Source organism: Alligator mississippiensis, chromosome 3 (genome assembly GCF_030867095.1).
Source record: "Alligator mississippiensis isolate rAllMis1 chromosome 3, rAllMis1, whole genome shotgun sequence".
NCBI classification, from domain to species: Eukaryota; Metazoa; Chordata; order Crocodylia; family Alligatoridae; genus Alligator; species Alligator mississippiensis.
The window spans coordinates 145,139,553-145,152,260 of NC_081826.1; the positions used below are offsets into that span (position 1 = coordinate 145,139,553).

Here is a 12,708-nt window from a genome sequence, read left to right on the forward strand (position 1 = left end):
CCAACCCACCACGCACACACTCACACCCCCTATACACCCCACCATACCCACACATACATCCCCAACCGCACATCAAACACTCCCCCATACACACAACATACAAGAGTAAGACTTCATTTTGAGCTATTATGCAATCACCTCTCAAACGCACACAAATCTGAACAAAAATATATTTTGGAATAAAATGAAAATGTGTTATAGTAGATGTTTCATTTTTAGTATATGACTTAGCTTTTATCTATGCTTTGTCAAAATGATTTCTTCTGAAAGATTTTGTGCGTGTGCCCTCAACTCAATTTGTTTGGCACTGTTCTTGGGAAGGTCTGATGGTCCTGAAACCCCCACCAACTGGTTGAGGACGATGGGACAGGTTGTTAGAGGGGCTGCAACCCCATGCTACCTGATAGGTTGTGCCTATGTCTTGTGGCCTGGGGGCCCAGGGCCAGGCCATGTACCGTGACGATAGACCCTATGGAGAGGCAGTGTTTCCCAATCAGGGGTGGATTTTCTGATGTCAGGGACCATGTGATGGGGACCATGTGATACAACACAGCTCCACCACATTTATACCATTACCTAGTAAGAAGTGTACATTATGTACCATTTTCTTACCTTTGAAAAATGAAGGCTGCCAGTGAACTGCATACACCCAGTTTTCATGGCCAGCTAATACTGACTCCAGAGTAACTGCATACGTTGTCTCAGCATCTACCATGGAACAGAGAAAGTGAAAACATTCATTCTTTGAAGTCAGTTTCATGAGAAGCCAGAACATTTTCTGATGATTTCACAGCTTCAGTGATAAAATTTCAGCAAGTTGAAAACATCATGTGCGAGCTGCTGCTCAGGGCTACGTCCTGTCAGGGGCACTACCATGCAGCTGGACACTTCAACCCACAGGCCAATCCTATTTCCTTCACTGGCAGTGGTACTAAACAAAAGGCAATTCACAGGCTAAGCCTAATCTATAGGAGCTTGCATATCCAGTTATGAATATTTATTTGGGGGCAAACCTAACTAAAGAGTGATCAGATTGTAATGCAACTGATTAAAATATATCCAACTTTAAACCACAGCTCAATGCTAATACAAGGCTGTGTGGGAATATCTTAACAACTTGCATAATAAATACTTCAACTTGATAAGAGAACTGTAGTTAAAAAACAAAAGAAATGTTAAAATAGTTTATTTATCTACCACACAGTTCATTAAGCTGGACCCCACCAGAGTCAACAGCATTTCAAATTGTGGTGACCCAACAGCTGCTCAGTATATGCATGTAGTCCAGACACCCCCCCTCTACCTCCCCCGCCCCAGGAGCCATGTGCTAATTAGCTCCTACTCATGACTGGAACTATATGTTCTTGTCATGAGTCCTGGGACCCTCCAAAATTTATAAGTAGATGAGGCATAGAGTAACCTGGGTCCAGCTTCACCTCATAAAGGGCAGGCAGGGCCACACTAATTATGTGACAGACAGAGAGGGGGCCACAGAGGGGTTCTGGATGAATTGTTTGGGGCCCAAGGCTGGTGAAGAAAAAGGAATCATTAGAAATGGGAAAGAAAAGCACAGCTCATGAGAGTCAACAGGAAGTCAAAATATATATATAAAAAATATAGTGGCTCACCATTACTTTAAAAGACTCAGCACTGAGGGAGACTGTGATCAATGGGCACTACAGTATATCTTATTCAGTTGGGCTTCACTAACCTATTCTTGTGGTAGGCTCCCACCAACATATTGTTTCTCAGCCTTTTGTGGGCTCAGATTGAGTGTGCAAACTTGGTCAATGATCTGAGAGACAGGAGCAAAAGTGTGGTGAGATAGTGATAGCTGTGAATGCTGGTGAACTGAGAGCAGAGAAGAAACCAGACAGAGTAGAGTCAAATATGGTGATTCAGGCTGAGAGCTAGAATCTGACTGGCAGCTGGTACAGTGATGAAGATGAAGGCAAAACCAGTTGAAACTGGGCAGGGAAGACTGGATTTTGATCAATATTTTGAAAGTGAACCCTGGGTACTTACAATGCTTGATGGCCTATCTAAATGGGAAGTCACGGGGTTTTACCTACTAGCACAGAGGGGCCTATGAATAGTTCTAGAGAAACTACAAGGAAATGGAGAAGGAAGAACTGCAACAACTGATTTTTGCCACTGAACAAAAGTCACGAGAGCAAGTGATCATTGTTAAAACGTATTTGGGCATCCCTGAGGAAGTGGATGTGGAGAGATGGTTGATGTGGAGAGTCCAGAGTCCTATTTGTGGAAAAAGTGAGACACAAATCTAACAGGTGGACAGGGGTGCTTCAGGCACAAGTGATTCTAAAGGAGAAGGAGGGGAGCCTGGGAGAGATGCGGCACCTGCTGTCAGTTTTTTAATGTAGGAGGGCACCAGGGCTATATCATATACCACGGGCAGCCTCGTCAATGCAGCAAATGCAGGCTGGAAGGGCATTTGGCAGCCTATTGTACCCTAACCATTTGCTACCAGTGTGCGGGAGAGGGCACCATGGGTGCCAGGAAGTGATGAAATGCAGGATATACAAGTAGGAAGGGCACCTGCAAAACAGATGCCCAGATTCTCTCTCTAACAGAGCACAACCTAAAAAAGGGAATGACTTCAATCAGACGAGTGAGGAGGAGGAGGTAGGGGAGGTTGGGATACATTTGGAAGAGGAATTGTTGGTGGAAGAAATACCAGAGGTGGAAAGGGGTGGAATGAGTGTTGTGGAAGCAGCACAACAACTAGAAGAGGAGAGGGAAGAGGAGGAGGGACGTGGAAGCACAAGCATGGAAACAGTAGTAGAGAAAGAAATGCTGGAGACTGACCAAGAAGAAAGTTCTGCTTTAGAGAAAGGGAAAGGGGTGGAGATGTGGGTAGGAAAAAGGAGGAAACAAAGGCTGCCACGGAAGAAAACAAGAAGGGAAGACGAAAAGGGGGAGAAGGGAGAAGCGATGCTGTGGGCAGGAACGGTACATCAGAAATGGAGATGGAAGGGTCTGCTGAGCTGGAAGGATGTAGTGGGGGGGAGGGGTCAGAAACAGCCTCTCAGAAGCCTGGGAGAACCTAGTGAGAAGGACGGGCAAAAGGAAGGGGGGCGGGATAGAGTCACTGATCATCAGCAGTGATGTGGACAACCCATAAAACAAGAAAGATGAGGACCAGTGGCTTCCACCTTTTCTTTACTATGGTCTTATGTGCTGGAACTTTAAATGTGAGAAGTTTATTGATAAGGAAGAGGTGGGATGGAATGGCAGCAACTTTAAGGTCAATCAACAGGGATGAGATATGTCTACAAGAGTATGAAATACTGTGGGGAGACTAATATAAATATCTGGAGAAGAGATTGGGTTCGGGGCAGTCACGGTGGACGGGGACAAAAGTGAATAAGGTGGCAGGAGTGGTGGCGTTAATTAAAAACCCGGGGGTTAAAGTCAAGCAAGTGCAAGTGTTAGTAGAAGGAAGAATGCAAAGTGTTGTTGGAAACAAAGGAGATGGAGGTAGAGTCGTTTAACGTATACGCACCTGCAGAAAGGGAGGGAAGGGTGGCTTTACTTTGGAAGCTGGAAATGTACATGGTGGGGGGGAGAGACAGAGTCATATTTGGCAACTTCAGCCACATAACTGAGAAAGGATATGGGGGGGGGGTAAGGGGAAGTTAGACAATTCCTCAAAGATGTTAAAGAAAATTATCAAGGAAGAAGGTTTCAGGGATATGTAGGCAAGAGAGAAAGTACATATGAGAGTGGAGCCAGGAGGAAGAAAAGCTTTGAGGCTCGATTTTGTTTTAGTCTCAAGAATGGTGGTGAACAAGAAAGAGATACAAGATGTACATTTTAGTGACCATCGAGTGCTACAGGTGGAGATGGGAGCAGGGGGATGGAACAGGAAAGGGAAAGGCCTCTGGAAAGTGAACATTAGGATGTTTCACGACGAAAAAGTGTGCAAGGAGTTTACGGAGGAGTACGGAGAATCTTAAAGAACTGTTGTAAAAGCAGGTGGGAATGGTGGTGTATGATTAAGAGAAGAACAAGTGCATCTTTCATGAATGTTGGGAAGAGAAAGGTGAGGAACAAAATAAGGGAACTGAAAAGGAAACAAGAAAGGGTGCAGCGCTTAACTGTGGAAGCAGGAAGGGGGAGAGGTGAAGGATAAACTGGAAAAGGCGGAGTTGGAGGTGGAGGAATGGTTTAAAGGGAGACCCAATGAAAAGATATTCCTAGCGAAACTGCTAGGCAGGAAAGAGTGAAGCTGCACGAAGCTGCTTGCCACTGCGAGTTCCGCACTGGCCTGGCTGTTGCTTTGAGGAGTACAACCCTGCACAACTGCCCTCGCTGCAGCCCCATGCAGAGGCACATTACCAGGGCAGCACGGAGCTCACAGTGGTTAGCAGCTTCTCCATTCGGCTCTAGTGCTCCCTGCTGCACTAGATCATGCCCGCTGGGCTGTGGAGGCCCCAGGTGTGGTAAGCAGGGCACCAGGGCACAGCGAAGAAGCTGCTTGCTGCTGCGAGCTCTGCACTGCTTCCCTCGGGAGTCCCCCCTGCCCTGCGAGGTCCCCCCTGCCCCCCTTAGGAGTGCACACAGCAGCAGGGAGCCAGCAGCCCCCCACAGCAGGCAGCAGGAGGGAGCAGGGGCAGGGAGTTGTGGACCCGGGTCCATAGCCCTGGCAGCTGGGGGCTTTCTCCTACAGGGCTGGCAGAGCAGGGGCTGTGGGTGAGCAGCAAGGGGCACCAGGAAGGCTGTGAGCGGGAGTGAAAGGCACAAGCAGAGCCGGGGGGGGGGGGGGGGGGTGAGTGGGGGGGCTTTAATTTTAATCACAGATTTTTGTTTTTTTATGAAAGATATCAGGGAAAACCTGGATCCCTGCTGATCACAAAGGGAATGGATTGTACTATGAGGGAATGTTTGCAGCTAGCCCTGTCTAAGTTCAAATATTACATGCAAAGGGATGAGGAGGAGGAAGAGGAGAGTACGAGAGAGGAGATGTGGAGGAAAGATAAATGGAAATATGTATTCGCTTGAGGAGTGCCTGAGACAGTAAGGGAGAAAGAGGGTAGGGTAGGAAGGGGGATAATTGTGAGATGAGATAATGTTGTTATTGTAAACTGTTAAGAGATGAAAAAGAGTTAATATGCTATGAGGCTTTGTTGAATGATATGTTTGATATTTGTAAATATGTATAGGATGTTGTGGATTTTTTAAAATAAAATGTTGAGTTTAATAAAAAAAAAAAAAAAAAAAGAAGAAAGAGTTCCCCATCAGCATGTCTTCCCCATATGGGCCAGGTGCTTTACAGCCATGCTCAGTGCTAGCTGTATTTAATCCACTTCATAGCTGGTTTCCATTACTGGGCACATGCTACTTTCAGCAGCAGTTCAAAGGCAGGCAATACATTTAATATGGTTTCCTTGAGTATGAATGCAAGATGAAGGGCTTTCCCCCTATGTTGACTGGGGGGGAGGAGGGGGGAACCTTCTCTTATATTCAAGTAAATATGTTATTTGTAATTGAATGAGGTTGCTATTAAGTTTCCCCAATTTACTATAACTTAATTGCTCCTAAATTCCTCTAGCAAAAGAACAACAACTTACACCTGGACAAATTCTCATTAGCCCTACTGAAAGCATCAATATCAACACTAGCTGAAAGAGAGAATAGGTACAAAGAGCATTTCAGCTATTACCTACTTTTATTTTTAACAGTAAAAATGTTCTCCTTCAGCCTTATAGAGTCATCATCATTGATTTTCAAAGACTGCATTGATTTTGCATGCACTTTCCAGATTCTTATCAAACAGTCCTGAGCACAGCTTGCTAAGAAAAGATCTTCACCTGTTTAAAAAAAATGAATAAAATCCCATAAAAAACAGATAAATCATAGCTCTTTCTATTTGGACCAATAGCAAATACATAAAAGACCAAGTCTTTTATCTCTTCAAAGACACTATATATAATCTTATCTTTTCCCCATATACACGCAGCTCAATGAACAGTGATGTCCATCTTCATTCTAATATTAACTCATCACATTACAGGTTCTAGTCCACAAACTTAGCATACTTAAAACATGTTGAATCATGAGCATTTCCCCATTATAAAGCAATAGCGATATCCTTGGATATGCAAATATTTAAATTTAAGCCTCAGCCTTGGAGTTTAGGATATAGTGATTACCAAAAGAATATCCCAAAATCTCAGATATATTTGCCTCTCCTCCTGTATCTAGCCCTGTCTACCTCCATGAGATTTAGGAAAAAGAATCCAACAAAGAGCATCTTTAATTAACATATTTTAAAAATCTTCTTTCCTCTTTTTATTCATAGTTGTCATTTCTCCCTTGAAGCTTCGCTCCATTTTTTTGTCTTCACCACCAAATAAGTACTTTTTGTGACAGTCTACTTAAAAGCTAAAAGCCTCTCCCCATGAACTGTGCTGCTCTTACAAGAGGCTGAGAGGAAGAGTGAGAACTCCTAAAAATAACCTATTCTTAAAAACTACTTAAATTGGGTCCAACTCATCCTCAGTAACAAGGAATAGCGTGTTTGTGAAGGGTAAATTGCTGATACAATTATATTTTAGTTCAGATACCCTTAAGATAGCCACATTAAAAAGCAGGCAGGGCAGGGCAGGGCAGGCTAAAGTGATGAATACAAAGACAATCACAAAAGAGGGATTTGCATACAGTACAGATTTGCAGTTTGGCTGTTTCTCAGCCAGTTCTACTGCAGTCAGATTGCAGTTTTATATAACAATCACGCTGTAGTGGTATTGCCATTAGCAGCTCAGGGATCACTGTATCCTGGCTAGCTGAGATAATACAGAAATGGAATCATCTTGGATTATATTTTGTTTAGTCCAAGAAATTTCATTCTATAGAATGACAGACAGAAATTACAGATACCATCCAAAATTCGGAGCGTCACAGAAGCAGCAGAGTATCTGAGTCGTCAATTCCTGGAGCAAAACGGCAGTACAAGCACTAAAATATACCTCCACCTAAGTCATGAAGCGATATTAGCTTTCCACTGGACCACAAATCAAGAACTAGCAAATGAGTGGGTTTAAAAATAGATATGCAAAAGATAGTTTCTTTCCTCTAATCTTCAGTAATTTGACCCATTAAATAATTTAATGGACTTTAATACTAACCACAGACTGTCCATTCAATGCCTCTTATCCAGTCTTCATGGCCATGGAGTATTATCATTTTTTGAAACTAGGTAAAAAAAAATATCTTGTTATATCAGAAGTCTAAACCTCGATATCCTATCACATATCATATTTAGACAATTAGGCATTGATTTAATTGTGATGTCCAATTATGGCTTCTATTAGCTGGAACAGAGGGTGATAGGTACCTCTGAAAAGTATGTTTTTTTTGTCAGATACCATGACTTCATATGTTAAACTGAAAATTCTTGGTAGTACCAGAGCCAACAAGCAGATCATTCATTGGCAGATAGTAGTATCTACATAAATTTGTATTTCAATTATTGTCCTGTAAACAAACTGGGGTGGGGTGGGGAAGGGAGAGGGAAGTGGTAGAAAGAGGTAGGGATATCATTTGTCCTCCAACAATTTTTTATTCTTTTCCAAACAAATCTTTAACATAATATATTACAGATACTATCATTGGGTGATTTAATCTTAATATTCCTGTTGAAGATAAATGTAAGTGAGACATCCATACAGTCATAAATAATGCACTAGTGTTATCCAAATAAAAAATGCCTTGCCCTTTTACAGTATTGCTCAACCTCTGACCCACTGGCAAGATCTGGCCCATGGGACTCCCCCAAATCCAGAAAATTGGCTGCCACTACTCCCCCACCACCAAATTTCTAAGCCCTGTGGGCCACATGAATGTGGAGCCAGAGCCACAGATGAAATGTGATCTGACGTCCTGAGCCAACGTACAGGGGCAGGCAAAAGCCAAGGCCCAATCTGGCATTCTTGATCAGGCCCGCAGGCTAGGTCTGGCCAGTGGATCAATTCTGCACCACTCATCCAGCCCACAGGGCTCAAAGGTTGGGCAACACACTCTACACCATTCCTGAAGTCATCTTTGCCCTTTGAATTAACACTATTGGCTTTCCTGTATTAAAAATGAACAATTTTAACTATAGGGATGGTTCCCTATATATAAAAAGACAAAAAGCTTTCCTACTTGGAATGTTCTTGGAAGTCTTAACTGTGAATGTGTCTTACAAAAAAAGCCATACTCTGGCTATTCACTTTTCAGTATATACAGTTCTGGACTGACTCTCAGATTTGGACTTGATTTGGCTGATTTGGCTTGGAACACAAAAAATTTCTTTAAAAAAAAGTAAGTTTTGGGAAGGACACTGCACAACAAAAATCTGTGCCATGTACAGGGGAAAAGGACATGACGCCAAGAACTGTAAGCAGGAATGGCGGTGCAACTTGTGTGAAGAAGAGAGGCATGTCTTCAAAGATTGCCCCCAATCTTACACTAATATAAGGAAAAAACAAAACAAAGGGGGGACTGCAGAAAATACAATCCCCCTCCAACCCCTCACCTGGCAATAACAAAGAGGAAGCGGACAGAAAATGTCTCAGAAAGTGAGGAAAACAGAAAGGGAAAACCCCTCCAAAAAGGAGAGCTTAACCTATTCACAAGAAAATGTGGGAACTTGAAGAAAGATGGTCGAAGACCTCAGAAAAAAGGAGGAGAGAAAGATCTGGCTGCAGAAATGGAAAGGACAGATAAAGGGAAGGAATGGAAAAACCTAAACCCCAAAAAGGGGACCAGGAAGGACCCCAGAAGAAAGGGGTAACTTTGACATGGAAGTCCAGAAAGGAAAAGGAGAGACCCCAGGCAAGTCAGAGCCCCTGGGTAACCTGCTACTTGCATAAGAGAAATAGGTTCCCCAAGCACACACCACCTGGATGGGCGGAACCACTATTCCAGAGAGAGCTCAACAAACTGACAGAAATGATGCATTTGAGCATGGAAGAGGGTGTCAAAATAATTAAAAAAGGAGAACGAAAAGACTACAAACCAACCCTCCCTCCCCCTCCAGCACAGCTTTACTCACGGGAGTTCTAGCCTCAATAAATGTAAGAAGCCTGCTTAGGAAAGGAAAAATTGGATGCAATTGAAATAACCCTCAGGCAATTGCAAGCAGATATTCTTTGTCTTCAGGAATGTGGCCTGCCCAGTTCTAGAGACTATGCTTTGTTCAGGGAATGGCAGCAGGGACCCTCATTCTGGTCTGGAGCCAATGACGATCAGGTAGCAGGGGTCGCAGTCCTCCTGAAAGGAGACAAAGTGTGCCTTTGCAGCACAGAGAAATCATCACAGGTAGGTTACTGCAGGTCACCCTGGAAACACAGGAAGGGAGATCTCTTTGATGTATGTGCTCCAGCTAACACAACAGTGAAACTGTTTTCTTTAAAAATACGATGATAGCGATCACACGTAGACTTTATCAGTCTCCCAAAAAGGTGGACAGTAGCTAAAGCCAAATCCAGTAAAAGCAGAAATAGAGGAACAGCGTGAGAGAGGCAGGGGCATGTGGAAACTAAACGTGAGCCTTCTGGATGATGACAAGATACGTCAGGAGTTCAGACAGCACTATACAGGGTTGAAAACCCTCAGACCCAGATACCAGACCCACACAGAATGGTGGGCTAGTGTAAAAAAGAAAACGAAAGATTTCTTGCACAAGGCTGGAAGCAGGCAAGCCTGGATTCACAGAAAGCAATACGAATGCCTAAACCACAAGCTGCGGAGCCTGCACAAGCAGGCAGCTTGGGGTTGGGACATGAACGGGGCTATGAGGGAGGTGAAGACCCAAATTGGGGCCTGGTACAGGGAACAGGCCAGGAACAAGATATTCGTCACCCAGGTCCCCTTGGTGGAAGAGGAGGAAGAGTGGTCTGATTATTTTAGCAAGATAAAGGAAGCCAAGAAGGAAGCTGTAACCAGCCTGGTAGACAGAGTGGGTGGGAGCAGAAGTCAAACAAAAGGATGCTGGAGGCGGCAGTGGCCTTCTACTGGGAGCTCAACACTGTATGACCAAAGGACCCAGGGGCCATGGAGAAGTGCCTACAGAAGCTCACTCGGGTCCTCGGGGAGGATGAGGGTCACAAGCTTAGGAAGACTGGATGTTGGAGGATATGAACAAAAAACTCTCCACAGTTTCATGAGAAGTACGACTCCTGGGGCAGATGGCCTGCCCAAGAAGTTCTACATTGCTTTCTGGGACCAGGTGAGCCAGGACCTGCTGGAGGTCTGTAGAGAGCACCTGCTGAAGGGCCATTTGGGGGTGGGAATGTATGAGGGCCTTATAACCCTTCTTTACAAGAAGTGGGAAGAGACAGTACCTGAAAAACTAGTATCCTATAACGTGCCTGAACTTTGACAACAAACTAATGACCAAAGTCTTGGCCAAGTGCTTTAAGTCTGTTATAGGTGTAGTGATTCATGAGGGACAGTTGTGCACGGTGCCGGGGCAACAGATCCAAGAAGCCCTGATACAGATGCAAGATGTGCTACAGTACCAACAGCAGAGAGGGCTGAATGTTGCCGTGCTGAACCTCAAACTTGAGAAAGCCTATGACCAGATCCTATCAGTTCCTATTTGTAACTGAAAAAGATGGAGTTCCTTCTAACCTTGATTGCTTGGATAAAGACACTGTACACTGACATAAACAGCAGAGTACTGGTAAATAGGTCTCTAACAGCCTCAATTAAGTTGGAGTCCAGTGTCTGACAGGGCTGCCTACTCACCCTGATCCTGTTTATCTGAGTGATGGAACCACTAGCACAGTGGATCAGGCAGGACCCCAGGATCAGTAAAATAGAGACCCCACAAGTAATCAGGAAGAAATGAGAGTCCTGGCCTACACGGACAACCTCAATATCACACACATGGACAACAGGTCAGTTGAAAGAGTGTTACAACACTTCCAGGCATATGAAGCAGCAATGGGGGCCAAGCTCAATGTGAGCAGAAGCACCTGCCTCCCAGGGGAACTCAGAGACCTGTTAGACCTGGGGGGGGTCTCTGTCCCCTGGGAGGGAGCAAAACTCCTCAGGATGAAGTTCAGACCCAGAGCTGACTGGACAGAGAACATGGCAAAAGACTGAGGCCAAGGCTAAACAGAAACTGGGACTATGGAAATCTCAATGGGGAGCATGTGACATTCATGAAGGTGGTGTTACTACTGAAATACTTATTTATCATTGTGGCAACAACAAATGTCTTTTGTGGTCTCTGAGTACACACTTTGTGTGTTCACTTCTCCCAGGGTGAAAGTCTACAATTCTTCTTTTCTTAGACTAGGCTCTGGGCTGTAGTCCCCCATTTATCAGCCACACTTATCCAAGAAGGTACAAGTGGGTTCAAAAGCTATAGGACTTTCCAGCCCAAAAGTAGGACTTTTCTCCCAAGTATGGGAGAAGAAACAGCCACTACAGCAATTCTCTAGCTGCACTGGTACAGGTTAGGGACCAAATGGCTAAGCAGCAGCTCTGCAGAAAAGGACCTGGGGGTTACAGTGGACAAGAAGCAGAATGAGTCAACAATGTGCCCTTGTTGCCCAGAAGGATAATGGCATATTGGGCTGCACTGGTAGAAGCGTTGCCAGCAGATTAAGGGAAGTGATTATTCCCCTCTAATTCAGCACTGATGATGCCACTGGAATACTGTGTCCAGTTTTGGGCCCCCTGCTACAGAAAGGATGTGGACAAACAGGAAAGAGTCCAATGAAGGGCAATGAAAATGGTTAAGAGAGGCTGAGGGAACTGGGCTTGTTTAATCTGGAGAAGAGAAGACTGGGAGGGGATCGAATAGCAGCCTTCAACTACCTGAAGTTTGGTTCCAAAGAGGACGGAGCTAGACTGTTCTCAGTGGTGGCAGATGACAGAGCATAGACCAGTGGTCTCAAGTTGCAGCAAGGGAAACTTAGGTTAGGTATTAGGAAAAACTCGCTGAACCAGAAGGGTAGTAAAGCACTGAAACAGATTACCCAGAGAGGTGGTGGAATCTCTCTCCATCCTTGGAGGTTTTTAAGACCAAGCTAGACAAAGCCTTGGCTGGGATTACATAGTTGGAGATTATCCTGCTTTGAGCAGGGGGTTGGACTAGATGACCTCCTGAGGTCCCTCCCAACCTTAATTTTCTATGATTTTATGATAAGACAAAATGAAAAAGTGTCCTTGATAAACATATATTTGATAACAAGAAAGCTTAGAAGCTCAACCTGTAGGGCTGTGTGAAGCTTCAGTAGCCAATTAGATTCGGAGGAGATTCAGCCCGATTCAGCAGCCAAATTTCTAAATCCAAATTGAATCGGAAGCCGCTGAATTGATTCAGAAATTCAGAAGGCTTACTGCAAACAGAAACTGAGAAGAGGTAGGGGGATGGGATGATCTTCCATATATGGAAAAGGCTGAGAGGTGGGGAAAGACAGCTCTGATATTGATATCTGTAGCTGGGCAGCGACTATGACCTTTCTTTGAGCTCCCTACCATCAGCAGGGACTATCCCTGCTGCTTTCATCCCACTCTGCCTTAACACACACAAGTGATACGAGTTTGGCTTTCAACAGTTCGAAGTGCACTTTCACAGAAATGCCTGAACCTATCTCCTTGAAACTTGGCAGGCTTCATGCCCTCAGAAAGGGCTACCATCCCTATTTTCACCCAAATCTGCAAAAAATGACAAAGTTATAGGTA

At 44.4% G+C, this 12,708-nt stretch overlaps 1 protein-coding gene across 3 annotated transcripts in view; it reads right to left on the bottom strand.

Moving 5' to 3' along the window:
* The window catches only part of ELP2 (elongator acetyltransferase complex subunit 2), a 109,490-nt gene that overhangs the window by 46,887 nt on the left and 49,895 nt on the right, over nt 1-12,708 (bottom strand). For all 3 annotated transcript variants that reach the window (XM_059724475.1, XM_006277281.4, XM_019491094.2), the window contains 3 exons: nt 7,152-7,218; nt 5,691-5,834; nt 613-708 (listed from right to left, as the gene is read on the bottom strand). In XM_059724475.1, coding sequence (XP_059580458.1) covers nt 613-708; nt 5,691-5,834; nt 7,152-7,218 — 307 coding nt within the window. The remainder of the gene's footprint in view (nt 1-612; nt 709-5,690; nt 5,835-7,151; nt 7,219-12,708) is intronic.